Source organism: Saimiri boliviensis, chromosome 20, assembly GCF_048565385.1.
Source record: "Saimiri boliviensis isolate mSaiBol1 chromosome 20, mSaiBol1.pri, whole genome shotgun sequence".
NCBI lineage: Eukaryota > Metazoa > Chordata > Mammalia > Primates > Cebidae > Saimiri > Saimiri boliviensis.
The window spans coordinates 28,997,464-29,023,497 of NC_133468.1; the positions used below are offsets into that span (position 1 = coordinate 28,997,464).

The following is a 26,034-nucleotide window of genomic DNA, read 5'->3' on the forward strand; positions in this document are numbered from 1 at the left end:
TTTGAAAGGGTCTGTCATGGAGTTGGCAGTCATCATGGTAGATGGTACATGATTTTGCTGAATTTTAAATAAAATGAGAACCACAAATTACATGATGCTTTTATTGACACTTAAAACTGACCTAAATAAAAAGACCTTGAATCTTAATACAAGTCCCTTAACTGGTAATAGGCATGAAACAGCACCATTCTTAAGATCTAAACCCTTTAAAATCAGTTACGGAAATTCACTTAAGGAGCTTGAGGGCTGTGTTAAAAGGGGCCAAGTTTTCACAAGACCTCATCCACCTCTGCACGTTGGCTGGCACTGTCACACTACAGCCTCCGGTCTGCTGGAGTACAGACCACAGCACCACATCTGCTACGGTGAGTTCATTCCCAGCGAGCCAAGGGCTCTTCCCAAGAGCAGAGTTCATGGAGCGGAAAACAGCAGCTTTTTCTTTACTGCTTCCCTCTTTTAACTGAAAAATGGCAATATCTACCCAGCTATCTATGAGAGTTGCGTTGACAGCATTATGCTTCTGGCCAAACAGGGAGAACAAGAAACGCGCAATGTTCCCTTCTCCTTCGATGGGGCACATCGTCTGGACGCTGAATTTCATCTGAGTCTTCGGCACTGAAAAGAAAACACACACACCAGGTAGCATCACAGGAGTAGGCCTGAGGGAAGCAGGTATTTCCTCAGTGTGGAAGGAGACAGTCACGAAAACCACAACTGTTGACACGGGAAAGGGTGTTTCCAGGGACATCACGTTTTGTCTGTCTCCAAGATGCTTAATACTGAAAAGGGTTTAAATGCAAACTATGTTGTTAAAAAGTAACCAAAGAGCCATTCCTGGTATTTGATGACAATTCTGAAGCTAGAAGGCACCGCAGACCACCTGCTCCAATCCCTGTTGCCTAAGGATCTGGGGGCTGAGTACTGGAAACTCAAGAGTTGCATCTCCCAGGCACTCAGTCCTCATAATTGCTCCCCTTATGTGAGGCTGAGGGCAGTTAAGGTACCACTGGATGAATGACATGAACTCACTTCCCTCCATAAAAACAACCAGAAGAGGCATACATCCATGGGATAATGAATATATGACATCCATCTTTACATGGCCATATGAGAAGATAACTTTGGTGTCCCTATGATGGTAAGTTCTAGAATGTGAGGGCAAGATGATGGACAGTTATGACTTCCCTGCTTTGCCTGCTTGGACAACCCCCTTCCTCGGATGGCTCACAATTCCCCCTTGAGCTGTGACTCACTCAGAAACCCTACATTTTGCAGAGGAACAAAGGCATCTTTGTGTTGCTTCATCTCTGCTCTTCCTCTCCAACAACCCCACAGGCTTTCTAGACTTAGAAGATTTGACCTGATGCAAATTGCTGTATGGCCTGTATGCTACAGAATGTCCTAACCCCTTGCTGCCTCTTATCAAAACCATGTTGCACATCATATGGTACAGTTGACCCTTGAACAATGTGGGGGTTAGGCCACTGCGCCCCACTACCATGCAGGTGAAAATCCACCTAAAACTTTTGACTCCTTCAAAACTTAACTACTAATAGCTTACTACTGATGGGAAGCCTTACCCATGACAGTTGATTAACACACGTTTTGTATAGTCTATATATAATAAGCTATAGTCTTAAGATGAACTTGAGAAAATGTTAAGAAAACAGTAAGGATGCTGGGCATGGTGGATCACACCTGTAGTCAATGCTGCTTGGGGGGCTGAGGTGGGAGGATCACCTGAGCCCAGAAGGTTGAGGCTGTGGTGAGCTATGATCATACCACTGCACTCCAGCCTGGGTGACAGAGCAATATCCTGACTCTTAAAAGGGAATAGATAATGAATTTACTATTCATTATGTTGAAGTGGATCATCACAAAGGTCTTCATCCCATGGTCCTCATGCTGCTGAGGAAGAGGGGTTGGTCTTGCTGTCTTGGGTGGCAGAGGTGGAAGAGGTGGAAGGGGAGGCAGGAAAGGAGGAGAAACAGGCATAGTCAATGTAACTTTAGGGAAACACATCATAATTTGACCTTTTGCCTTTTAATATCTCTAAAAATAGTTCTATGCAGTATGAATCCTTCCACTGTTTCCTTTAGTTTCAGTGTTTGTATCATAGAAGACTTCAGGTCATAAAAGAAGTCAAAAGCAGCCCTGAGTGATCAGAACTCCTCTCTCAGTCTAATGGAAATCTGTTTTCTAGCGCTTCTGCTTCACTGTCTGGCACTGGTTTGGAAGCACTGCTCTCCATTAAGTTGTCTTCTGTCAGTTCCTCTGTGCAATGTCTGTTAGCCCTTGAATTTCTCCAAGATCTGGATCCTGAAACTCTTTACCACCCACTTTTGCCCTATCTATGATGTTTCATGGTTTCCTTGATTGATTTTTTAATTTTTAAATAATACAGATGGGGTTTCACCTTGTTGTTCAGGGTGGTTTCGGACTCCTGACCTCAGGTATCCACCCACCTCGGCCTCCCAAAGTGCTGGGATTACAGGCGTGAGCCACCACACCTGGCCTATTGTTGTAAATCCTATGAAGTCATACACATCTGGACATAGGCTTCTCTGGCACGAATTTACCGTTTCACTGTGATGGCTTTACCGCTTTTTATACAATGATGGCCTCTTAAATGATGTAATCCTTTCAGACTGTTCATCATGTTCTATCAGGGTTCTCTTTTTTTTGAGACGTAGTCTCACTCTGTCACCCAGGCTGGAGTTCAGTGGCGTGATCGAGGCTCACTGCAACCTCTGCCTCCTGGGTTCAAGCAATTCTGCTTCAGACTCCCGAGTAGCTGGAGTTACAGGCGTGTGCTAACACGCCCAGCCAGGGTTCTCTTTCATAGCACTGACAGTTATTCCATAGAGTACTGTGTGTAATGAGCGTCAAAGGTTCTTAAGACTTTTTGATCTAGAGGCTAAAATAGTGACGTTGTGCTATGAACAAGTAGACCACTTTGACACCGTTGGTGTTAACTCAGGGTTCTGAGTAGCTGAGCACTGAAGAATGTTAAAAGGTGTCCCTTACTGGCATCAGTGGAATTAATCCACAAAAAGGGTTCTTGTCCAGACATTGTACAATCAAAAGACTAGCAGCTGTGTTTATCTTTTCCCGTTAAGTCTTGGGTGTTAGCAGCTTTATAGGTAAGAGTACTCCCTGCACAAAACAGGAGGATTAGCCTAGCCTTCTCTGCCTTCAATCCTGGGGCTCACTCTTCTTTACTAATAAATGCCCTTTGTGTTTTTTCCCCCCACCCCAGATGAGGGCAGTTTTGTCTGCATTAAAAATCTGTCAACACAGATCCTTTTCCCCCATGATTTCCTTAATGGCATCTGGGAACTTGTGGGCTACCTCTTGGTTGGTGGAAGCTGCTTCTCCTGTTATCTTGACATTTTTAAAAGCCAAACTTCTACCTAAAATTATCAAACCATCTTTTGCAGGCATTAAACTCTCCAGCTTTAGATCTTTCACCTTCCTTTGGCATCAAGTTGTCATGTAATGACTTTGCTTTTTCCCAAATCATATAAGAGTCTATAGGTATGCCTTCCTAACAGTAATCCTGCACCCCACAGAAAAGTTGCATTTTCTTGTCTTTTTTTTTTTTTTTTGAGATGGAGTCTCATTCTGTAGCCCAGGCTGGGGTGCATTGGCACAATCTTGGTTCACTGCAACCTCTGCCTCCTGGGTTCAAGCAATTCTCCTGTCTTAGCCTCCCAAGTAGCTGGTACTAGAGGAGAAGGTCACCACGCCTGGCTAATTTTTGTGTTGAGACAGGGTTTCAATATATTGGTCAGGCTGGTTTTGAACTCCTGACCTCAGGTGATCCACCTGCCTCAGCCTCCCAGTGCTGGGAATACAGGGGTGAGCCACTGCGCCCAGCCAAAAGCTGCATTTTCAATACGAGGTGAATAGGTATTTTGCAGAAAGTGCAAGGTTTGTGTACCTGTTGGTGTAGCTGCAGTGATGCCTTCGTGAATTCCCTCCCCCAGTTTTTTTTTTTTTTGAGACAGTCTTGCTCTGTCGCCATGCTAGAGTGCGGTGTCATCATCTCAGCTCACGGCAACCTCTGCCTCCCGGGTTCAAGCGATTCTCCTGCCTCAGCCTCCTAAGCAGCTGGGTCTAGGGGCATGTGGCACCATGCCCAGCTAATTTTTCTATTTTAGTAGAGATGGGGTTTCACCATCTTGGCCAGGATGGTCTCAAACTCTTGACCTCGTGATCCATCTGCCTCGGCCTCCCAAAGTGCTGGGATTACAGGTGTGAGCCACCACAGCTGGCTGAATTTGCCTTGTTTTAAACAATAGTTCTTATACTGAATTCATTTATCTTGAAGTGGCACTTGCAGATCTCCGGTACATACCAAGCAATTCAACTTTTTCATGTAATATCATGACTTTTCTCTGCTTCTTGGGAGCACTCTTCATAACACGAGAGACACTTTGTAAATGCCCCACAGTGTTAGTCAAGGTTAATGGCAATGCATGATGAAAAATACCCAAAACATGATGAAAAATACCCAAGAACCTAAAGAGATCACTTTTTACTGCAACATACAATTTCCTGGAGAGATGAATGAACTGCTCACACAGAGATGATTAGTGTCGCATGGTGTTTGAAGCAGATACACCCCACACTTGAGGCGGCTGTGAAATTATTACAGCAGTACAGTATGTTCTACAGTGAATTTTATGCAGTTGGGATTCCATGCTCATCTTCACGTTTGTTTACATTTCTCTCAACTGCAAGTTGTGCCATGTATAGTAAGTGTGTAAGTTTTGATGCATTTTAACTTTTGTCATAGATTTGTGTACATTTTGTGGTAGCAAATGATAAAATAGACTAGTATGTAAATATTTTATGCATCATCGCTTCTTCTTACTTGTTTTGATATTTCTGGGCTACCTGGTTTATCTGCCAGTTTTTCCAAATTGTTGCAGATCTCCAAAAAATTTTCCAATGTATTTACTGAAAAATATCCACAAGGCCAGGGGTGGTGGCTCATGAGGTCAGATGGAGTTCGAGACCAGCCTGACCAAAAAAATACAAAAGTTAGCTGGGCATGGTGGTGCATGCCTATAATCTCAGCTACTTGGGAAGCTGAGGTAGAAGAATCACTTGAACCTGGGAGGCAGAGGTTGTAGTGAGAGCTGAGATCACACCACTGTACTCCAGCGTGGGCCAGAGTGACACTTTGTCTCATTAAAAAAAAAAAAAAAAAAAAAATCCAGATTTTAGTGGACCCATGGAGGTCAAACTCGTGGTGTTCAAGGGTCGGCTGTGTTTAAGTTTAACTCAGTCCCATCCACTTACCATTCTTCCAAATTAAAGTGAATCCCAGCTGATAGTCCTGGCGGGGCTGTTTTGGATTCTGTTCTCCAAAGCACCTGAGCAGGTTTTCGGGCACACTCTTGACTGATGAGTGCGTGTGCACTGTGGCCAGGACCCTGAAGTGCTCACAGAGCAACCTGTGCAGCACCAGCAAGGAGAGGGGAGGGGAGGCCGGGTTTGCGTTGATCACGATGTCTTTCAGTGCCCCATAATCCTGGGGAAAGACCGAGACAGTATAGCTAGTAACAGTAATCGGAGTGTGCGCCACTGCGCCGGGTGTAAGTCTAGGAGTCTAACCAGGGTTCTCTGACTCCTCCACTTCCATGAAGAAGGCACTAGCATCACCTCCACGTTACGGCCAGTAACTTATCCCAGGTCACTCGCTCAGGATAGAGTGAAGCTGGGATATGAACTGACTCCACTCCCTTACCCCCAACAAATAAAAAGTTGACTTCACTGTCAAATAAAACAATGTTAACAGGAATGAAACTTTTTTTTCTTTTTGAGATGGAGTCTCGCTCTGTTGCCCAGGCTGGAGTGCAGTGGCATGATCTCTGCTCACTGCCACCTCTGCCTCCCAGGTTCAAGCAGTGCTCCTGCTTCATCTTCCTGAGTGGCTGGGTTCAGGTGCCTGCCACCATGCCTGGCTAATTTTTATTTTTTTTAATTTTTAGTAGAGATGGGGTTTTGCTTTGTTGCCCAGGCTGTCCTCGAACTCCTGGCCTCAAGTAATCCGTCCATCTTGGCCTCCAAAAGTGCTGGGATTACAGATGGGAGCCATGGCACCTGGTCTAGGAATGATAGTTCTGTTTGTCCCTTTTACCTGCAATTATTCCAGCTACTGAATCTTTCCAACACCTGAGCACGGACAATTTGTGTTCATTAAAATGTTTCCATGAAGAACCCCTTAAGAGAAGGGGTCTTGGCTGGATGGGTGAGGTGACTCACACCTGTAATTCCAGCACTTTGGGAGGTTGAGGCAGGCAGATCACAAGGTCAGGAGATTGAGACCATCCTGGCTAACATGATTGAAACCCTGTCTCTACTGAAATACAAAAATTAGCCGGGTGTGGTGGCAGGCACCTATAATCCCAGCTACTCGGGCGGCTGAGGCAGGGAATTGCTTGAACTAGGAGGCAGAGGTTGCAGTGAGCCAAGATTGCACCACTGCACTCCAGCCTGGGTGAAAGAAGAGACTCCGTCTCAAAAAAAAAGAAGGGGTCTTGGCTCAAGATCTCATTGGTGGTGAATGTTGGGGAGATTCTAAAATGCTAGGGATTAACTGAAGTGCCGGGACTGATAAGCCTTGTTTTCTCCCTCTCTGCAACCCACTTCAGTGCCAGTGGTCCATGGGTACAGAGGCCAGGCAATGGTTCGAGGCCACAGTTTGCTCTGGCATGGGGCACTATGAGAGGGCCAGTGGGGTGGGCTTGTCATAAATCCAAACCCATGTATGACAGCCTTTTTAGATAAAGACTTTATTTCTTCTATGCTTTCACTCTTAATAATGAATGCACTGATGTGAACACTCGTGGCCAAACTCCTTGGCTTTCTGTCCACTGCCTGCCATTCCTGACCAATGTCCCACATGTCAGGCTACACGGAATGCCTTGCAGGTCCCTGAACATATTGTATTACTTGATGCTGGGTCATCTGAGGTATCAGAATTTATCCGGAGCACCATGCGCTCTGAGAAGCCTCCCAGTACCCCAAGAATCCACTGTCACAGCCGCTTGTACTTGACAACTCATCTGCTAGGCTTGGGCTCCCTGAGGGCCTGGTTCGTCTCATCTGAGTCCTCAGTGCATGCCAAGTATTGGCTGAATGAAGGAGCAGAGGAAGGAATACATGAATACAGAAGGTACTGAGGTTACCAAAACACCCCAGCCCTGGGAAAGACCCCACAACAATGCTTGCATTTTTTAGGTCTTTAAGTGCTATTCTATCACCAATTCTAGAGGACGCTATTGGTAGGGATGCTTGGGACAAACCCTTTTGCACCCTCAAATAAATACCACTTTGTTGTAACAATTGAGATGGTCTTTCTTTGCATGTCAGATTCTTCCATAAATTAGCTGGAGCCTGTAAACGTCAATCATGACAGCTGGCTGATGCAACTTACTTGTAATACAGCAAACTGAATTCAAGCAAAATGCATTTGAAATATGAGACTGTGACTGGCCTAAGCCATGCATTTCAAAAAGATTGCTAGGATTTTTGTGCTTGAGCAGCCACAGTTCTGAAAGTCTGCCTACTATCAAAGAGAATCTGGGTTGCCCTGCTCAACCTCTGGGGGACACTGAGCAAACAAGCTGAGATCTGTTCCTCCAGGGCTCGGAGGCTGCTGGACCCATGCCTGGACTGGCAGAGGCTGTAACTCTTTTGATGACTCCTCTGCCTACAGATCCTCCCTGTCCTCTAGTCCACCTGAGAAGTCAAGAGGCTTTAGAGCTTGTTCTGACTTCACTCCTGCCTTGGGAATCTGTTCTGTGCAAGGGAACACTCAATTAGAGAAGAAAAAACATGAACATGCTTTTTGCTCTGCCTTTGGAAACTAGAAAGACAAGGCATTAATCACAGTAGCACTATTTCCCTACACTAACCACCCAGCACACACTGACGTTTCAGCTTTCAAAACGAACTTACCTTCCCAAGCATTGAATTCAAGTCCAGCGCATTGGTGGTTAAAGTTGTGGGCTCATCAGCTTGGATTATGTTGGTTACATCCAAGTCTGCATCTGGTGTCTGAATCATCTTGGAGAGACCATCAACTGCAGCTTTCAACTCATACAAACGTTTTAAAATATCATCTTGGCGGGACTCAAGAGCTTGCAGAGACGGGTTAGGCTCTTCCTAAACAAACCAACAGCCGAATGTTCATTTCCTCTCCCATCAGACCAGTGTTGTTTAAATTTGATCATTTGCCATGCACTCACCAAGCCTCCCACCCTTTAAAAGAAACATTATGGGCTGGGTGCCGTCGTACAAGCCTGTAATCCTAGCAGTTTGGGAGGCTGAGGCAGGCGGATCACGAGGTCAGGAATGGAGACCCTCCTGGCCAACGTGGTGAAATCCCGTTTCTACTAAAATACAGTAAAAATTAGCCAGGCTAGATGTCACAAGCCTATAGTCCCAGCTACTCGGGAGGCTGAGGCAGAGGAATCGTTTGAGCCCAGGAGGCAGAAGTTACAGTGGGCCAAGATTGCACCACTGCACTCCAGCCAGGTGACAGAGCAAGACTCCGCTTCAAAAAAAGAAAAAAAATTATCAGGTGCTGACTGAAAATAAGTTTGAAAGCAAGACGTGTGACATGGATGGCTACTACCTGTGTAATATTCTGTTACTTAATGGTAAGTTTTGAGTCATATTTCCAATCTCGTTTGTGTATAAGCTTGCTAATTTCTACAAATGACAGTAGGATATCTGCTCCAATAGGGCCAAAAATGCATCAGCTGGATTCAAAGCTCAGTCAGGGCCAGGGGCAGTGGCTCACGCCTGTAATCCCAGCACTTAGGGAGGCCGAGAGGGGCAGATCACTCGAGGTCAGGGGTTCGAGACCAGCCTAGCCAACATGGTGAAACCCCAACTCTACTAAAAATACAAAAATTAGCTGGGCGTGGCAATGAGCACCTGTAATCCCAGCTACTCGAGAGGCTGAGACAGGATAATCGCTTGAACCCAGGAGGCGGAGGTTGCAGTGAGTCGAGATCGTGCCACTGCACTACAGCCTGAGTGACAGAGACTCTACCTCAAAAACAAAAACAAAAAACTCGGTCAGGAATGAGTAACGACTGAAGCACTGTTTGAAGCACTGTTTGAGTAACGTGGCTAGTGATTTAGAATCTCTGAGTGCAGCCTGATCTAGTCCTTTGTGATCTGAAAAATAAAATGTTCAAGATCTGTTTTATGTCATTGGTGCCTTCTAATGTTGGCCTGTTTTCCTTGTTGGGACTGGATTGTGATGTGGTATATTGTTTTTATCAATTTGTTTTAATTTATATGTATTTATAAGCTGCTTATTCTTCATGTTGCTCTCATTTACCCTGGAGATACTTGATTGCTTGCTTCCTTTTTTTTTTGAGACGGAGTTTTGCTCTTGTTGCCCAGGCTGGAGTGCAATGACGTGGCCTCAGCTCACCGAAACCTCTGCCTCCCAGGTGCAAGTGATTCTCCTGCCTCAGCCTCCCAAGTATCTGGGATTATAGGCATGCGTCACCATGCCCAGCTAAATTTTTTTATTTTTAGTAGAGATGGGGTTTCTCCATATTGGTCAGGCTGGTCTTGAACTCCTGACCTCAGGTGATCTGCCCCCCTCAGCCTCCCAAAGTGCTAGCATTACAGCCATGAGCCACTGAACCTGGCCTTTTTTTTTTTTTTTTTTTTTTGAGAGAGGGTTTCACTCTGTTGCCCATTCTGGGTGCAGTGGCACGATCACAGCTCAATGCAGCCCTGACCTCCTGGGCTCAAGTGATCCTCCCCCCTCAGTCTCCTGAGTAGCTGGGACTATCATCTCATGCCACCACACCTGGCTAATTTTTGTACTTTTTGTAAAGATGGGGTTTCACCGTGTTGCCCAATTTGGCTTTTAAATCCTAGATTCAAGTGATCCTCCTGCCTTGGTCTCCCAAAGTCCTGGGATTACAGGCGTGAGCCACCGCACCTGGCAAAGATGTTTTACTGCTAATTATTTGTCTGTCCACATTGTTATCACCTCCTAGAGAAATTGCTGGAAAAGTGAGATTACATGTCTTCTAAGTTCACAAGTAAGAGCCCAAAGGAAGTTAGGCAGCAGACGACAAAACAAACCGAGCAAAAAACCCCTGCAAATCTTGGTCTTCAATGAGAGGTGACATTCTTCAACCTGGGTTGTCTTTCTGATCTCATGGGACTGTGTAGTTGAAGGAGTACTGGGCTTGTTTCCAAGGCAGGGACCATTGAACCATGTCCGCTATTTCGTCTTAGTTCTGTACTGAAATAACAGTTGTGTTACTGGGTTTCAAAAGAAAGTCCCTTCCTCCTGATCTAGGCAGAAAGCCATTAAAGAAAACAGAAGGAAAACAAGCAGCGGGAGGCCAGGCAAGGCAGCTCACACCTGTAAACCCAGCACTTTGGGAGGCTGAGGCGGGCGGATCACCTGAGGTAGGGAGTTCAAGCCCAGCCTGGCCAATATGGAGAAACCCTGTCTCTATTAACAATATAAAATATGCAAAATTAGCAGGGCGTGGTGGCGCATGCCTGTAATCCCAGCTACTCGGGAAGCTGAAGCAGGAGAATCACTTGAACCGAGGAGGCCGAGAGCCGAGACTGTGCCATTGTACTCCAGCCTGGGCAAGAGTGAGACTCCGTCTCCAAAAAAAAAAAAAAAAAAGCAGTGGGAAAACAGACCAGAAAAGTTACTGATTCACCCATCTTGTGTCAGAATAGACAGACCCATTTCTCCCGCTGGAAACATGGGATGTATGTTTGCCATCAGAAAAAAGTGAAAGATTTGAGCAGGTACATTACAAAAGAGAAATCACAGCGGCCAGTGAACATGAAAAAAGGTCCTCAACTTACAGAAGTCTGGAGAAACCCAAACTAAAACTACCTTAGAATACCACACCACACCCACCAGCTATGGGAAGGGTGCAAACATCACAGAGTCTTCTACTCTGCCAGTAAGAGCATAAACCAGTATAACTACTTTGGAAAACAATTTAGCAAAGTGGAAGCCAGACTGGCTACTGAGCCAGAAGTCTCATTCATTAGTACATAGCCTATGCCTGCTCCTCTGTGTAAGAGTATTCACTACAGAATCATTTATAGCAGGTTAAAATGGAAAACAATCCAGTGTCCCTGAGCAAGCAGAATGGATAAGTATATGGTGCAGAGTCATGCAACAGAACGGTATACTATAGAGATGAATATTTCCATTGTTACAATAAAATGACTCTTAAAATCATGTTTACAAAATAGAAGCCAGGGCTGGGCACCGGTGGCTCCTGTTTGTAACTGCAGGACTTTGGGAGGCTGGGGTTAGAGGATCGCTTGAGGCCAGGAGATTGAGATCACCTTGGATCTCCATAACCACCTTTTATTTAGAGATGTAGTGAGACCCCCCCACCTCAACATTAAACAAACAAAAAAAAAAGCCAGACACATCAGAATATATACTGCATGCTTACCTATATTAAGACTATATTGTTTAGGGGCTGGGTGCAGTGGCTCACATCTGTATCCCACCTTGGGCGGTCAAGGTGGGTGGATCGCTTAAGGTCAGCCTGAAACCCATCTCTATTAAAAATACAAAAATTAGCTGGGTACAATGGACGCCACCTGTAATCTTGGCTACTCAGGAGGCTGAAGCAGGAGAACTGCTTGGACTTGGGAGGTGGAGGTTGCAGTGAATGGAGATCATGCCCCTGTACTCCAGCCTGGGTGACAGACTGAGACTCCATATAAACAAAACAAAACAAAACAAAACAAAAAAGACTGTATTGTTTAGGGACACATACTTAGTTGACAAAATAAGAGAGACAAGCAGGGCATAATTACCATAAAAATCAAGACCTCCAGGGCAAAGGTTTAAGTGGAAAGAATGGAGCAGTGACATGTGTGTCAACCTGGGCCGTGGTGACCCTGGGGTTCGCTTTATAATTCCTCAAAATAAGCATTTATGTGCTATTCACTTTTCAGAGGGTAAAATTTCTCAACTAAAAAGTTTAAGCAGCCACATGTGAAAAAAAGAAAAAATATAGATAGATTTTTATTTTAATTAAAACATTTTTAAACTAGAGACAGGGGTCTTGCTATGCTGCTCAGGCAGATCTCAAACTCTCGGGGGTCAAGCGATCCTCCCACCGCAGTCTCCGAAAGTGCTGGGATTCCAGGCATGAATCACGCGCCCGGCCTGCATAGATCTTTTTTTTTGAAATGGGGTTTCGTTCTCGTCGTTGCCCAGGATGGAGTGCAGTGGCGCGATCGCGGCTCACTGCAAACCCCGCCTTCCCAGGTTCAAGGGATTCTCCTTCCTCAGCCTCCGGAGTAGCTGGGATTAGAGGCGCCCGCCACCACGCCGGACTAATTTTTGTATTTCTAGTAGACATGAGGTTTCACCATGTTGGTCACGCTGGTCTCGAACTCTTGACCTCCGGTGATCCACCCGCCTCTGCCTCCCAAAGTGCTGAGATTACAGGCGTGAGCCACGGAGCCCGGCCTGGATAGATCTTCAAAGGACAAAAGTTTGAGTGAGTCCCAGGCCGTCCGGCACAGAGGCCAGGTGGGACCGGGAACCGGATGGGACGCACTCGCTCAAGACTGGGGAAACTCCGGCGAGCAGTCGGCCGCTGCGCATGCGCACTGGGCAGCCCCACCCCGCGCTCCTACCTGCACGTGGCCTGCGCCCGGCGGCTCGCTCCTGCTGTGCAAGTTGGGGAGCCGGTACATGCAGGTGGGAAGCTCCACACGGAGAGGCGCGCCGCCCCCGTGATAGGGCTTTACCTGGTACATAGGCATCGCGGAACCAAAGGAAGAGGGGGTGGCGCTGCCAGACACCAACGTTCAGAAACGGCCACGACTGAGGGTGGCCACCTCCTTTCCGACCCTGCTGCGGGCGTTCGGGAAAAACGCAGTCCGGGGTGCTCTGATTGGCCTAGGTTCCTTGACGCCACGTACTCGACCTTTAACAGAGCCTATAGACGAGAAGGAGAGACGGGAAGTAGTTTGCTGCCCCGCCCGGAAAGGGTGGAGCACAACGTCGAAAGCAGCCAATGGGAGGCCAGGAGGTGGGGCGCCTGTGGGAGCCTTGAAGGGAACTTTCCCAGTCCCCGAGGCGGATCGGTTGTTGCATCCATGGAGCGAGCTGAGGGCTCGAGGTGAGCGGGGCTCGCGGTCTCCCCTCGCGCGCGCCCTCCTTGAGACCCACGGCGTTCCAGCCTCCCTAAAAATAGGGGGAATATGGCCGAGGCGCGTGGCGAGGCTGCCGTGTGGAGGCCCCGGGGCGACGTCCTTAGCGCTCCCGCCACCTGGCGCCCTTTAGGTGCGCCTTGAGGCCCGGCGAACTCCTCCGGGTTCTGGGCTGCGGGCAAAGGATTCTGCCCTGTGAGGAGTTGGATTCGGCCTGTCCCAGGCAGGCCCCGCCCACTTCTCATCAGAGGGCCGTGGACTTGGAGCTGGATAGTGAAATCCCCATAGACTGCATTTCCTTTCTCCCTGTTTTCTCTCCCCTTCTATTTTTATATTATTTAATATAATTTTATTATTATTATTATTACTATTTGTAGAGACGGAGATCTCGCAGTGTTGCCCAGGCTGGTCTCCAGCTCCTGAGCTCAAGTGATCCGCCCGCCTCGGCCTATCAAAGTTTTGGAATTACAGGCGTGATGCACCATGCCTGGCCTTTTTTTTTTTTTTTAATTGAGGTTATTTTGGGGGAGGTGCAGCGTCCCTACACATCCTAATTTACATAGCCGCGCAGTTTTTAAAAAATGCAGTGCCTGTTAGGGTATGCGATTTCTGGCTGGTGAGCTGCACCAAATCTTGGCTAGCACAGTTGGGTTCCATGTCAGATTTGTAAACACGAATTTGCTTTCTGTGTTTATATATATTAGATATATTTATGTGACTACGTTTAAATGTTTTGAGACATTTAAATAAATGTGTGGTCTGTATCTAAATGCATTCCCTCCTCAGAATAAATATCAGAAGCAGACCTGTAGCCTGTGGTGTGTTGCCAAATAAACTTATTTTTAGAGATGCTTTCCATTTTCTGTGAGGTCATCTGCAGTTTCACATGGTAGACAAACTTAGGTGAGATTCTTAGAAAGGTAGAATGAAGAATAAAGAGGTTTGTTTATTTCACAAGGGTTTATTGAAGGTCTACGATGTGTTAGATGCTGGAGGAAATACCCAGTGATTTTCCTTCATGGAGGTTTCCTGCCTTCTCTTACCAAGTTATCAATTAAACTGTTTACTGGAAATTGCTAAGTTAATGAACACACGGTATACATTCTTTGGATGAGCAGGCGTTGGTTGGGCAGAGGAGGAAGAGGAGAGCAGTTTAGAGAGACCTGCTTACAGACTGTGGTGTCTAAAAGCACTTATGATGTTCAGGAAACAGTCACTGTGCTAAAAATGTAAGGGATGGCCCCTACGTTTTTTATTGTATCCCTCAAATTACAAATTACCAAAATCTTTGGCAACAATGGTGTTTTCTTTCTTGAAAAGTGAAAGCATGACCAGGTGTGGTGGCACATGCCTATAATCCCACCACTTTGGGAGGCTGAGGTGGGCGGATCACCTGAGGTCAGGAGTTCGAGACCAGCCTGTTCAACATGGTGAAACCCCATCTCTACTAAAAATACAAAAATTATCTGTGTGTCATGGTGGGCATCTGTAATCCCAGCTACTTGGGAGGCTGAGGCAGGAGAATCCCTTGAACCTGGGAGGCGGAGGTTACAGTGAGCAGAGATCGTGCCACTGCACTCTGGCCTAGGCAACAAGAGTGAAACTCTGTCTCAGAAAAAAAGTAATAAAAAAATAATGTAGGGGACTTGATGAAGGGAAAGGATTAGAGAGATTAGTTTTAGGCCCAGTGATGAGTAAATTTTAAATTTCATATAGTAGGAATTGGGACACTAGTATAAATTTTGAAGCAGAAAATTTATTTAACCAGATTTGTGATTTCAAAAATAGCTCTGGTGGTAAGAGGATGGATTGGAGCAGGGAGTAAGGGGAGATAAAACCGTTGTAAAACTCTTAAAGCTGTACGGCAAGAACTTTGAGAGTCTTTGCTAAAACAGCAGCTGGCAGCTTGAATTTGGAGTGGGATATCAAAGACAACTACACAGGAATATGTATAGGAATAGTTACATAACTGGTATGCAATTTCTGAGATGATTTTGACTCAGACATTGTGTATTTCCCAGCACACTCTCAGCATACTCTTGGTTTTTCGAATTATGTGGAAATGTTGCTTTCACTTTTTTTTTTTTTTTTTTTTTTGGTGGAGTTTCGCTCATCGTCCAGGCTGGCATGCAAGGTGCAATTTTGGCTCACTGTAATCTCGGCCTCCCAGGTTCAACCGATTCTCCTGCCTCAGCCTCCGGAGTAGCTGGGATTACAGGCATCTGCCATGCCTGGCTAATTTTTTGTATTTTTAGTAGAGATGGTGTTTACCCATATTGGCAAGGCTGGTCTCAAACTTCTGACCTCAAATGATCCACCTGCCTCAGCCTCCCAAAGTGCTGGGATTACAGGCATGTGACACCACACCTGGTCATGCTTTCACTTTTCAAGAAAGAAGATAGCATTGTTGCCAAAGATTTTGATAATTTGAGGGATACAATGTGTATTTTCTCCTTGTGGATCCTGGTATAATTAGATAGTAAGTATCTGTTGAATTTGAAGTGTCTCTCCAGAATTATTTTGGGTACATGTTTAAGGATTATAAAACAATGTTTCTATTTCTGGATATAATAAATGTATTTGTTGGTCAGGCCTGGTGGTTCATGCCTGTAATACGAGCACTCTGCGAGGCTGAGGTGGGTGGATCACAAGGTCAGGAGTTCAAGACCAGCCTGGCCAAGACGGTGAAACCTCATTTCTACTAAAAACTACAAAAATTAGCTGGGTGAGGTGGCATGTGCCTGTAATCCTAGATAATCAGGAGGCTGAGGCAGGAGAATTGCTTGAACCCAGGTGAGGGAGATTGTGGTGAGCCATGACACCACTGTGCTGCAGCCTGGGTGACAGAGTGAGACTCTGTCTCAAAATAAATAAATAATAAATAAATAAATGCATTTGTTAATATAATAAATGAATAGATTTGACCCATAAACTATTTACAGTGTTGTGTCAGTTCCCACAGTTAAAATCGGGATGAAAATATATAGCTGAATACTTGCTTTGTTTCTTGTAACTGATTTCTTTAGTACAGAACCTGCTAAAGCCATCAGACCTATCGATCGGAAGTCAGTCCACCAGATTTGCTCTGGACAGGTGGTACTGAGTCTAAGCACTGCAGTGAAGGAGTTAGTAGAAAACAGTCTGGATGCTGGTGCCACTAATATTGGTAAGTTTGGGAGCGTTTTCAGCCACAAGAAATAATCAGCATATGTTACTGTATTCAAGAAACATTTGTTATTGAAAGAAGACAATCAAGTATTGATGTAGTAATAAATTATTATATTTAAGTTAAAGTTAGCACCCATTATGTGCCTAGTACTTAGCTAAGTGGTAATAATAACAGCTTTTATTGTGTTCTTATGGTATGCCAGGCAGGTATTTTGCTAAGAATTGTGCAGAAATATCTCATCCAAGCTGCAGAATAGCTGGGCATGGTGTCTCACACCTGTAATCCTTGCCCTTTGAGAGGCCAAGGTGGGAGGATTGCTTGAGGCCAAGAGTTCAAGATCAACCTGGCCAACATAGTGAGACCTCGTCGCTACTAAAAAATAAAGAGTCGGGTCCCTGCAGCGACTGCAGTGCTGTCTTCTTCTGCGGCTTTCTGTGCCCTCTCCTTTTCGCTTCCGGAAACATGGCTTCTGGTATGGCTGTCTCTGATGGTGTCATCAAGGTGTTCAATGACATGAAGGTGCTTAAGTCTTCAATGCCGGAAGAGGTGAAGAAGCGCAAGAAGGCTGTGCTCTTCTGGCTGAGTGAGGACAAAAAGAACGTCATCCTGGAGGAGGGCAAGGAGATCCTGGTGGGTGATGTGGGCCAAACTGTCGACAACCGCTACGCCACCTTTGTCAAGATGCTGCCAGATAAGGACTGCTGCTGCGCCCTTTATGATGCAACTTACGAGACCAAGGAGAGCAAGAAGGAGGACCTGGTGTTTTATCTTCTGGGCTCCTGAGTCTGTGCCCCTTAAGAGCAAATGATCTATGCCAGCTCCAAAGACGCCATCAAGAAGAAGCTGACAAGGATCAAGCATGAATTGCAAGCAAACTGCTACGAGGAGGTCAAGGACTGCTGTGCCCGGGCAGAGAAGCTGGGGGGCGGTGCCGTCATCTCCCTGGAGGGCAAGCCTTTGTGAGCCTCTTCTGGCCCTCTGCCTGGAGCATCTGGCAGCCCCACACCTGCCCTTGGGGGTTGCAAGCTGCCCCCTTCCTGCCAGACTGGAGGGGCTGGGGGGATCCCAGCAGGGGGAGGGCAATCCCTTCACCCCAGTTGCCAAACAGACCCCCTACCCCCTGGATTTTCCTCCTCCCTCCATCTCTGATGGTTCTAGCCTTCCCAAACTGCTTTTGATCTTCTGATTCTTCTTGGGTTGAAGCAGACCAAGTTCCCCTCAGGTCCCCCAGTTGTAGGGGGAGCCTGTATTTTTTTTAACAACATCCCCAATCCCCACTTGTTTCTCCGCCTTCCCATGCTGCCAACTTCAAATAGTGAGTCTGTGCTTGTCTGTTTAGTCCTGTATTTAAATGGAATGTTGTGGAGATGACCCCTCCCTATGCCAGCTGGTTTCTCTCCCTTTTCCCCTGGTCACTGCTACTCATGGAAGCAGGACCACTAAGGGACCTTCAATTAAAAAAAAAAAAGACAATAAAAAGAAAATAAAAAATAAAATAGGCCTGGAGTGGTGGCTCATGTCTGGAATCCCAGCACATTGGGAGGCCGAGGTGGGCTGACCATTTGAGTCAGAAGTTTGAGACTGGCCTAACTAACATGGTGAAACCATGTCTCTACGAAAAATACAAAAATTAGCCAGGCGTGGTGGCACATACCTGTAATCTCAACTATTCAGGAGGCTGAGGCAGGAGAATCGCTTGAACCTGGGAGTTGGAGATTGCAGTGAGCCAAGATCATGCCACTGCACTCCAGCCTGGTTGACAGAGTGAGACTACATTTCAAAAATAAATAAGTAAAAAGAAAATAATAAAATAAAAAACAAAAAATCGTTAAGCAGAATAACTATGAGCTAGAGATGATCATTATCTCTATTTTACAAATGAGGAAATCAAGGGATAGGAAATTTTCTTTTTTTCTTTTTCTTCTTTTTTTTTTTTTGAGATGATAAAGCTAATCAAATAGGATCCAGAAAATCTGATTCTAGAACCCGTTCTTTTTAATGGCTATATTAACATTATTTCTTTCAAAAGAAAATTCTGGTCCAAATGTGATGGTGTTTACAACTAATTGATCACAACCAGTTACAGATTTTTTTTGTTCCTTCTCCACTGCAACTGCTTCACTTGACTAGCCCCGGGGGGAGAAAAAAGAGGAAAGAAAGAAAAAGCTGAACTATTTAGTCTGGGCTAGGAAATAACCAGAAATGACTTTTAAAAAAATGAAATATACAAAATGACACTAGTACGTTTAACTACAGCTATCGTTACAACTCTTAAATTTGCATTACTTGAGCCAGGCGCAGTGGCTCACGCTTGTAATCCCAGCACTTTGGGAGGCTGAGGCGGGTGGATCATGAGGTCAGGAGATTGAGAACATCTTGGCCAACATGCTGAAATCCCGTCTCTACTTAAAAAAAAAAAAAAAAAATTAGTGTGTGCGTGGAGGTGCGTGCCTGTAGTCCCAGCTGCTCGGGAGGCTGGGGCATGGGAATTGCTTGAACATTGGAGGTGTAAATATTTTAAATTTTTTAGATCTAAAGCTTAAGGACTATGGAGTGGATCTCATTGAAGTTTCAGACAATGGATGTGGGGTAGAAGAAGAAAACTTTGAAGGCTTAAGTAAGTTGACTTTTTCTAATCCTATTATAAAATAATTGGGCCAGATGTTTCAGCATTTTTAGTAGCACCGTCTTGGGAAATACAAAAACAGTTTTTTAAAGCCAGTTACTGTGGTAGATAGCATGTATATTTGTTGCTATAGCACTTGAGATATCGTGGTCCTTACTTTATACTCTCTTTCAGCTCTGAAACATTACACATCGAAGATTCAGGACTTTGCTGACCTAACTCAGGTTGAAACTTTTGGCTTTCGGGGGGAAGCTCTGAGCTCACTTTGTGCACTGAGGTGATGCAATATTTTTATCCATTCACTTGACCCTTTAAACCTCTCTGAAAAGTAATTCAAATCATTACTGTTTATAGTTCTGTGTCTCAGTGTCTCAGCTTCTAACTTCTGAATTCTGTTTTGGCTCACTGCCAATCTAGTCATAATACTTCTGAAATGTCAGCAATAAATGAATGAAATGAAGCACATAGTATTGTAAAAAAAATTTTTCCCCTTATTAAAACAGTAACTTCTTAATTTTAGCATAACATACAGATAATAAATGATAGTTACATTGGTTTTCATTATCAACTTTTAGGGAAACATTTCACCAAAGCACTATATAATTATATCATAGATTCTAATTTTTGTAAATAATTACACATATATATTTTTCTTTTTTTGACAGAGTCTCACTCTGTCGCCCAGGCTGGAGTGCAGTGGCACAGTCTCAGCTCACTGCAGTCTCTGCTTCCCAGGTTCAAGTGGTTCTTGTGCCTCAGCCTCCTGAGGAGCTGAGACTATAGGTGTGCGCCACCACGCCAGGCTAATTTTTGTATTTTTAGTAGAGATGGGGTTTTACCATGTTGGCCAGGCTGGTCTCGAACTCCTGACCTCAGGTAATCCACCCACCTCGAGGATCATCAGCTTTTTAAGAAAGTTTTGAGAGAAAAGCAAGTGAAGAAAAGAGTAGTCAGTGTCCAGCATCATGGGTCTCTAACTGAACCCACCGTCCCTGGTATTCTCTCACAGCGATGTCACCATTTCTACCTGCCATGTATCGGTGAAGGTTGGGACTCGACTGGTGTTTGATCACAACGGGAAAATCATCCAGAAAACCCCCTATCCCCGCCCTAGAGGGACCACAGTCAGCGTGCAGCAGTTATTTTATACATTACCTGTGCGCCATAAGGAATTTCAAAGGAATATAAAGAAGGTACAGTAAATGAATCCTGATTTTCAAGAGTATTGGTTACTATACATGAGCAAAAGAAAAAGATGTTTATTCTTCAGTTGATTGTCTTCTCGTAATTTATTGAAAAATGCTTTATTTTCATCTTTCCATTAAAGACTTAACTTTAGGATGACTTACTTTTTTCCTTTTCATCACATAGTGTTGATTAAGCCTGGACAACACAGTGAGTCCCTGTCTCTAGGAAAAATTTTAAAAAGGCCTGGCGCGGTGTCTCACACCTTTAATCCCAGCACTTTGGAAGGCCGAGGCAGGTGGATCATAAGGTCAGGAGTTTGAGACCATCCTGGCCAATGTTGTAAAAGCCTGTCTCTACAAAAATATAAAAAAATTAGCCAGGCTTGGTGCCCTGTGCCTGTAGTCCCAGCTACTCGGGACGCTGAGACAGGGAATTGCTTGAACCCAGGAGGGAGAGGTTGCAGTGAGCAGAGATCATGTCACCATACTCCAGCCTGGGGACAGAGCAAGGCTTTGTCTCAAAAAAACAAAAAAAATTAAAAATTTTACTGGGCATGGTGGCATGTATCTGTAGTTCTAGCTACTTGGGAAGCTGAAGCGGGAGGATCACTTGAACCCAGGAACTCAAGGCTGCAGTGAACTATGATGCTACCTCTGCATTCCAGACTGGGAGACAGAGTGGTACCCTGTCTGGAAAAATAAATATATACACATATATATTTATTTATTTATTTTATATTTTTTAGAGACGGAATCTCTCTTTGTCCCCCAGGATGGAGTGCAGTGGCATGATTTCACTGCCTCCCAGGTTCAGGCGATCCTCCTGCCTCAGCTTCCCAAGTAGCTGGGATTACAGGCATGCGCTACCACACCTGGCTAATTTTTGTATTTTTAGTAGAGATGAGGTTTCCCCATGTTGTCCAGGCTGGCCAGGCTGGTCTTGAACTGCTGACCTCAGGTGATCTGCCCACCTCAGCCTCCCAAAGTGCTAGAATTACAGGTGTGAGCCACTGTGCCTGGCCTTACATACTTCTATTTTAATAAGAATATTTATCTTGATTTTCTGAGAAATGAGTTATTGTAACCCTTATGAATTTGAATGCAAATGAAACAGCTAAATGTATAATTGTTATCTTTAAAAAGCAGATTAAAAACTGTATTATAAAAAAAGAAAAACTATATTATATGATTACAGTTTTATAAAAACAAAACAGCAGGCCTAAATGTGTGTCGTATGAAGGCTGGAAGAGTCAACACTTTCATGTTCTCAGCGGTTATCCTTGGATGTGAGATCTCATGCACTTTTTGCTGTCTTCTTTTTGCTTTTTCATCTTATGCGTGTATTTTTTTATAGTCTAAAAAGTTACCTAAACACATGCCGCTTAAAACTATTTTTACTTGTAAAGCAATTGGTGCTAATTAAATTTTTTTTTTTTTAGACAGAGACTTCTCACTCTGTCCTTCAGGCTGGAGTGCAGTGGTGCAATCTTGGCTCACTGGAATCTATGCCTCCCAGGTTCAAGTGATTCTCCTGCCTCAGCCCCCAAGTAGCTGGGATTGCAGGTGCCTGCCACCACACCCAGCTAATTTTGTATTTTTAGTAGAGACGGGAGTTTCCCCTTGTTGGCCTGGCTGGTCTTAAACCCCTGACCTTAAGTGATCTGCCTGCCTCAGCCTCCCAAAGTGGTGGGATTACAGGTGTGAGCCACTGTTCCTGGCTGCTAATTTTAACTTTATTATATTTTTTCAAAAATTTTAATTTTTGAAATAGAACTTACCTTTTTTTGCACCTTATGGTCAAAAAAAATTAGTGCCTTAGCAAAATATAGGAATGTAGAACTTCTTTTTGTCAGAGATAACCATCATTTACAGTTTATGTATCTGTTCAGACTCTTTTTAAATTCATGTGTTTATAACTGTTGGAATAATTTTCAAGATAAATTCATAAATTAATATAATGAAAGCAAGTAATATAAAATGTACAGCATGCAAGTAATACAGGATTGTATGTGGTTGAAAAAAAATTTTTTTTTAATTTAAATTTTTATTTTTTTTGAGTCAGAGTTTCGCTCTTGTTGCCCAGGCTGCAACCTCTGCTTCCCGGGTTCAAGTGATTCTTCTGCCTCAGCCTCCTGAGTAGCTGGGATTACAGGCATGCGCCACCATGCCCGGCTAATTTTGTATTTTTAGTAGAGACAGGGTTTCTCCATGATAGTCAGGCTGGTCTCGAACTCCCAACCTCAGGTGATATGCTCACCTCAGCCTTCCAAAGTGCTGAGATTACAGGCATGAGCCACTGCGCCCAGCTGTTTTTTGTTTTGTTTTGTTTTAATTGAGATAGGGTCTTGCTTTTTCACCCAGGCTGGAATGTACTGGCACAATCTCAGCTTACTGCAGGCTTGCTCTCCCAGGCTCGGTAGATCCTCGCACCTCAGCCTCCCAAGTAGCCAAGACTCCAAGCCCGTGCTACTGTGCCCAGCCAATTTTTGTATTTTTTTGTAGAAATGGGTCCTTCTGTGTTCCCTAGGCTGGTCTCAAACTCCCAGGCTCAAGCCACCCTCCCACTTCAGCTTCTCAAAGTGCTGGGATTATAGCCGTGAACCATCGTGCCTGGTCCTGTAACTGACTTCTACTTAGCATATTGTGATTGTCTTTTTCAGTCAGTGCACACTGCCTTATTTTTTGTCATTCTACTGTGATATGGGTCTACCATAGTTAATTAACTCCTTGATGATGCTTGTTTAGGTTGTTCCTGATTTTTCAAGGAGATTGATTCAGTGAACATTTTTGTATCTCTGTACACCAAAATGCTTGTGCCAGTCTTTCTATTATACAAAGACACAATTCAAAAGGAGAGATTATAAAATCAAACAGAATGTATGTTGCAGTTTTTAAATTTTCATTTTTAAAGATAGGGCCTTGCTCTGTTACCCAAGCTGGAGCACAGTGGTGTGATCATGGCTCACTGCAGCCTCAAACTCCTGGGCTCAAGCGATCCTCCTACCGCAGCCTCTTGAGTAGCCGTGACTACAGGCAGGCACCGCCACGCCTGGCTAGTTTTTTAAAAATTTTTTTGTAGAGACAGGGTCTTGCTGTGTTGCCCAGGCTGGTCTTGAACCCTGGTCTCAAGCAGTTCTCCTGCCCTCAGCCTCCTGAGTGGCTGGGATTACAGGCTGTATTTTTCAGTTGTTTTACCAGGACGCATAGCACGTTGGCAAGTTAGAGGATTGAGACCAGGAGGCAAAAGCTCTGCATTGCTTTCCATAGAATGTAGGAAGATACCTCTTTGCAGATCATTCTGTCAATAGTACTTCCCTTCATTTGTGAGATGATGTGAGAATCTCGCTTTGGATGTTATAACTTGAGCTGTGTAATTCCTGTAATACCAAAGTAATGTAGAATATTGTGTTTGTGTTTTTTAAACAGGAGTATGCCAAAATGGTCCAGGTCTTACATGCCTACTGTATAATTTCAGCAGGCATCCGTATCAGTTGCACAAATCAGCTTGGACAAGGAAAACGACAGCCTGTGGTATGCACAGGTGGAAGCCCCAGCATAAAGGAAAATATCGGCTCTGTGTTTGGGCAGAAGCAGGTAGTGATGGCCGGTTACTTAAACACCTCTTAGTGCTCTAGTGATTAGGGTGGGTTTCCATTGTCCTTTCCAGTAGAATGAAGAATAAAATCTAAGAATTGATTTTTTTTTTTTTTTTGAGATGGAGTCTTGCTCTGTTGACGAGGCTGGAGTGTAATGGCACCATCTTGGCTCACTGCAAACTCTGCCTCCCAGTTTGAAGTGATTCTGCTGCCTCAGCCTCCTGAGTAGCTGGGATTACAGGCATGTACCACCAGGCCCACCTAATTTTTTTTATTTTTAGTAGAGGCGGGGTTTTACCATGTTGGCCAGGCTGGTCTCAAACTCCTCACCTTAAGTGATCCACTTGCCTCAGCTTCCCAAAATGCTGGGATTATAGGCGTTGACCCATTGCATCTAGACTAAGAATCAGTTTTTAAAGTACCTATCACAAAAATTAATGTTCGAAACTGAAAGTTTTTCATTCTTCCAGAGACGCTCATATACTGCATCTTTTCACTCTCTCTCTGAAAAAAATATAAATTATTGTGGGCAATGTGTGGGTTATGAATAAGTAGGTACTTGTTTCATCTATCTCATGTCATAAATCAAAAGTGGTGTCCTGATGGCTCACGCATGTAATCCCAGTACTTTGGGAGAAGACGCTGCTGGGATTATGTGTTTGAACCACTGGGCCAACAATTTTGAGGTGGGAGAATTGCTTGAGCCCAGGAATTTAAGACCAGCCTGTGTAACAAGGCAAGACCCCATCTCTACAAAAATAAAAATTAAAAACATTAGCTAGGTATGGTGGCATGCACCTGTAGTCCCAGCTACTCACGGGAGGCTGAGGCAGGAGGATTGCTTGAACCCAGGAGTTTGACACTACAGTGAGCTGTGATTGAGCCACTGCACTCCAGCCTGGGCAAGAGAGAGAGATCCTGTCTCAAAAATCAAAACAAAAAAAAGATTCCTTGAATTTTTTTGCGCTTACAAGGTGGGTAGCTTGACTAGGAAGGAAAACAAGTAAGTTCAGTCTGTCTTTATAGGAAGTAACTGATTTTTTTTTTTCTTTTTAGTTGCAAAGCCTCATTCCTTTTGTTCAGCTGCCCCCTAGTGACTCTGTGTGTGAAGAGTACGGTTTGAGCTGTTCGGATTCTCTGCATAATCTGTTTTAGTAAGTAGATTGCTGGCAAGAGAACTACAATTGAACGTTTCATCTTGAGAGTTTTTTTTTTAAGATAGTGATTTTAGGGGTAATTGTTTCTTTTTCTTTTTCTTTTTTTTAAATTGTACTTTAGGTTCTGGGTTCTTTTTTTTTTTTTTTAAGAGATGGAGACTTGCTCTGTTGCCCAGGCTGGAGTGCAATGGCACAGTCTTGGCTCACTGCAACCTCTGCCTCCCCAGTTCAAACATTTCTCCTGCCTCAGTCCCTGAGTAGCTGGGATTACAGGCATGCACCACCACACCTGGCTAATTTTGTATTTTTAGTAGAGATGGGGGTTCACCATGTTGGCCAGGCTGGTCTCGAACTCCTGACCTCAGATGATCTGCTCACCTTGGTGTCCCAAAGTGCTGGGATTATAGACGTGAGCCATCATGCCTGTCCAGGGCTAGTTATTGTTTATGTCTTTTATAAAACTGTGAGCAGTGCTATTGCTAAGAAAGATGATTTATGCAAAGGACTCAGTTACTTAATTCACCATGTTCTGGGTAACTGGTACATTTCAGGTGGTTTCCTGTTGAGTTAGTCTTCTTTAAGGCTCTGTTTAGTTAGACTAGCTTTTAAATTGTTTTATAATTTTAAATGATTTTGACTTTTCTGGCATCTAGTGAAGGCAGTTCAGCATCATTACTTTTAGTATAAGAAAATAGACACTTCCATAAATAGGATTGGTCCTGTAAAGATGAGTATTTCTTCTTTCTTTTCTTTATTTTGAGACAGTGTGTCACTCTGTTGCCCAGGCTAGAGTGCCGTGGCATGTGATGTTGGTTCACTGCAACCTCCGCCTCCTGGGTTCAAGCGATTCTCCTGCCTCAGCCTCCAGAGTAGCTGGGATTACAAATGTGCACACCATATGTGGCTAATTGTTTTGTATTTTTAGTGGAGATGAGGTTTTACCATGTTGCCCAGGCTATTCTTGAACTCCTTACCTCAGGTGATCCACCTGCCTCAGCTTCCCAAAGTGCTGGGATTACAGGAATGAACCACTGTGCCTAGCCTAAGATCTCTTTCTTTGTTTGTTTTGTTTTTAGATCTATATTTC

The 26,034-nt window shown here is 44.5% G+C and overlaps 2 protein-coding genes, 1 non-coding gene and 1 pseudogene across 5 annotated transcripts in view; 2 read left to right on the top strand and 2 right to left on the bottom strand.

The window, feature by feature from the left end:
- Positions 1–87: 87 nt before the first annotated feature.
- On the bottom strand, positions 88–12,952 carry AIMP2 (aminoacyl tRNA synthetase complex interacting multifunctional protein 2). 2 transcript variants are annotated; one of them, XM_010344799.3, is made up of 4 exons: positions 12,808–12,952; positions 7,975–8,181; positions 5,311–5,542; positions 88–615 (listed from the first exon to the last, which is right to left on the bottom strand). In XM_010344799.3, the coding sequence occupies exons 1-4, from the start codon at positions 12,820–12,822 to the stop codon at positions 227–229; spliced, it is 843 nt and encodes a 280-aa protein (XP_010343101.1). In that variant the 5' UTR covers positions 12,823–12,952; the 3' UTR covers positions 88–226. The 2 variants fall into 2 exon arrangements, with proteins under 2 accessions (XP_010343101.1, XP_003934289.1); XM_003934240.4 differs by having other exon boundaries at positions 12,694–12,952.
- On the bottom strand, positions 6,646–6,781 carry LOC120360437 (small nucleolar RNA SNORA42/SNORA80 family). The gene has a single exon (XR_005576935.1). It is a non-coding gene; the product is annotated as a small nucleolar RNA SNORA42/SNORA80 family (small nucleolar RNA).
- A 119-nt stretch (positions 12,953–13,071) lies between the features above and the next one.
- The window catches only part of PMS2 (PMS1 homolog 2, mismatch repair system component), a 44,841-nt gene continuing 31,878 nt past the window's right edge, over positions 13,072–26,034 (top strand). The window contains exons 1-7 of one of the 2 annotated variants that reach the window (XM_003934239.4): positions 13,072–13,181; positions 16,239–16,378; positions 18,912–18,998; positions 19,182–19,284; positions 20,017–20,200; positions 23,621–23,788; positions 24,847–24,944. In XM_003934239.4, coding sequence (XP_003934288.1) covers positions 13,159–13,181; positions 16,239–16,378; positions 18,912–18,998; positions 19,182–19,284; positions 20,017–20,200; positions 23,621–23,788; positions 24,847–24,944 — 803 coding nt within the window. In that variant the 5' untranslated portion in view covers positions 13,072–13,158. The remainder of the gene's footprint in view (positions 13,182–16,238; positions 16,379–18,911; positions 18,999–19,181; positions 19,285–20,016; positions 20,201–23,620; positions 23,789–24,846; positions 24,945–26,034) is intronic. The other variant, XM_074390697.1, reaches the window with a different exon arrangement.
- On the top strand, positions 16,305–17,877 carry LOC101045708 (cofilin-1 pseudogene; annotated as a pseudogene).

Coding starts and splice junctions, on each gene's coding strand:
- AIMP2 (XM_003934240.4), bottom strand. CDS start 12,822: ATGCCTATGTACCAGGTAAAGCCCTATCACGGGGGCGGCGCGCCTCTC. Junction 8,182..12,693: donor CGGGCGCAGGCCACGTGCAG/GTAGGAGCGCGG, acceptor TGGTTTGTTTAG/GAAGAGCCTAACCCGTCTCT. Junction 616..5,310: donor CACTTTAATTTGGAAGAATG/GTAAGTGGATGG, acceptor TTTTCTTTTCAG/TGCCGAAGACTCAGATGAAA.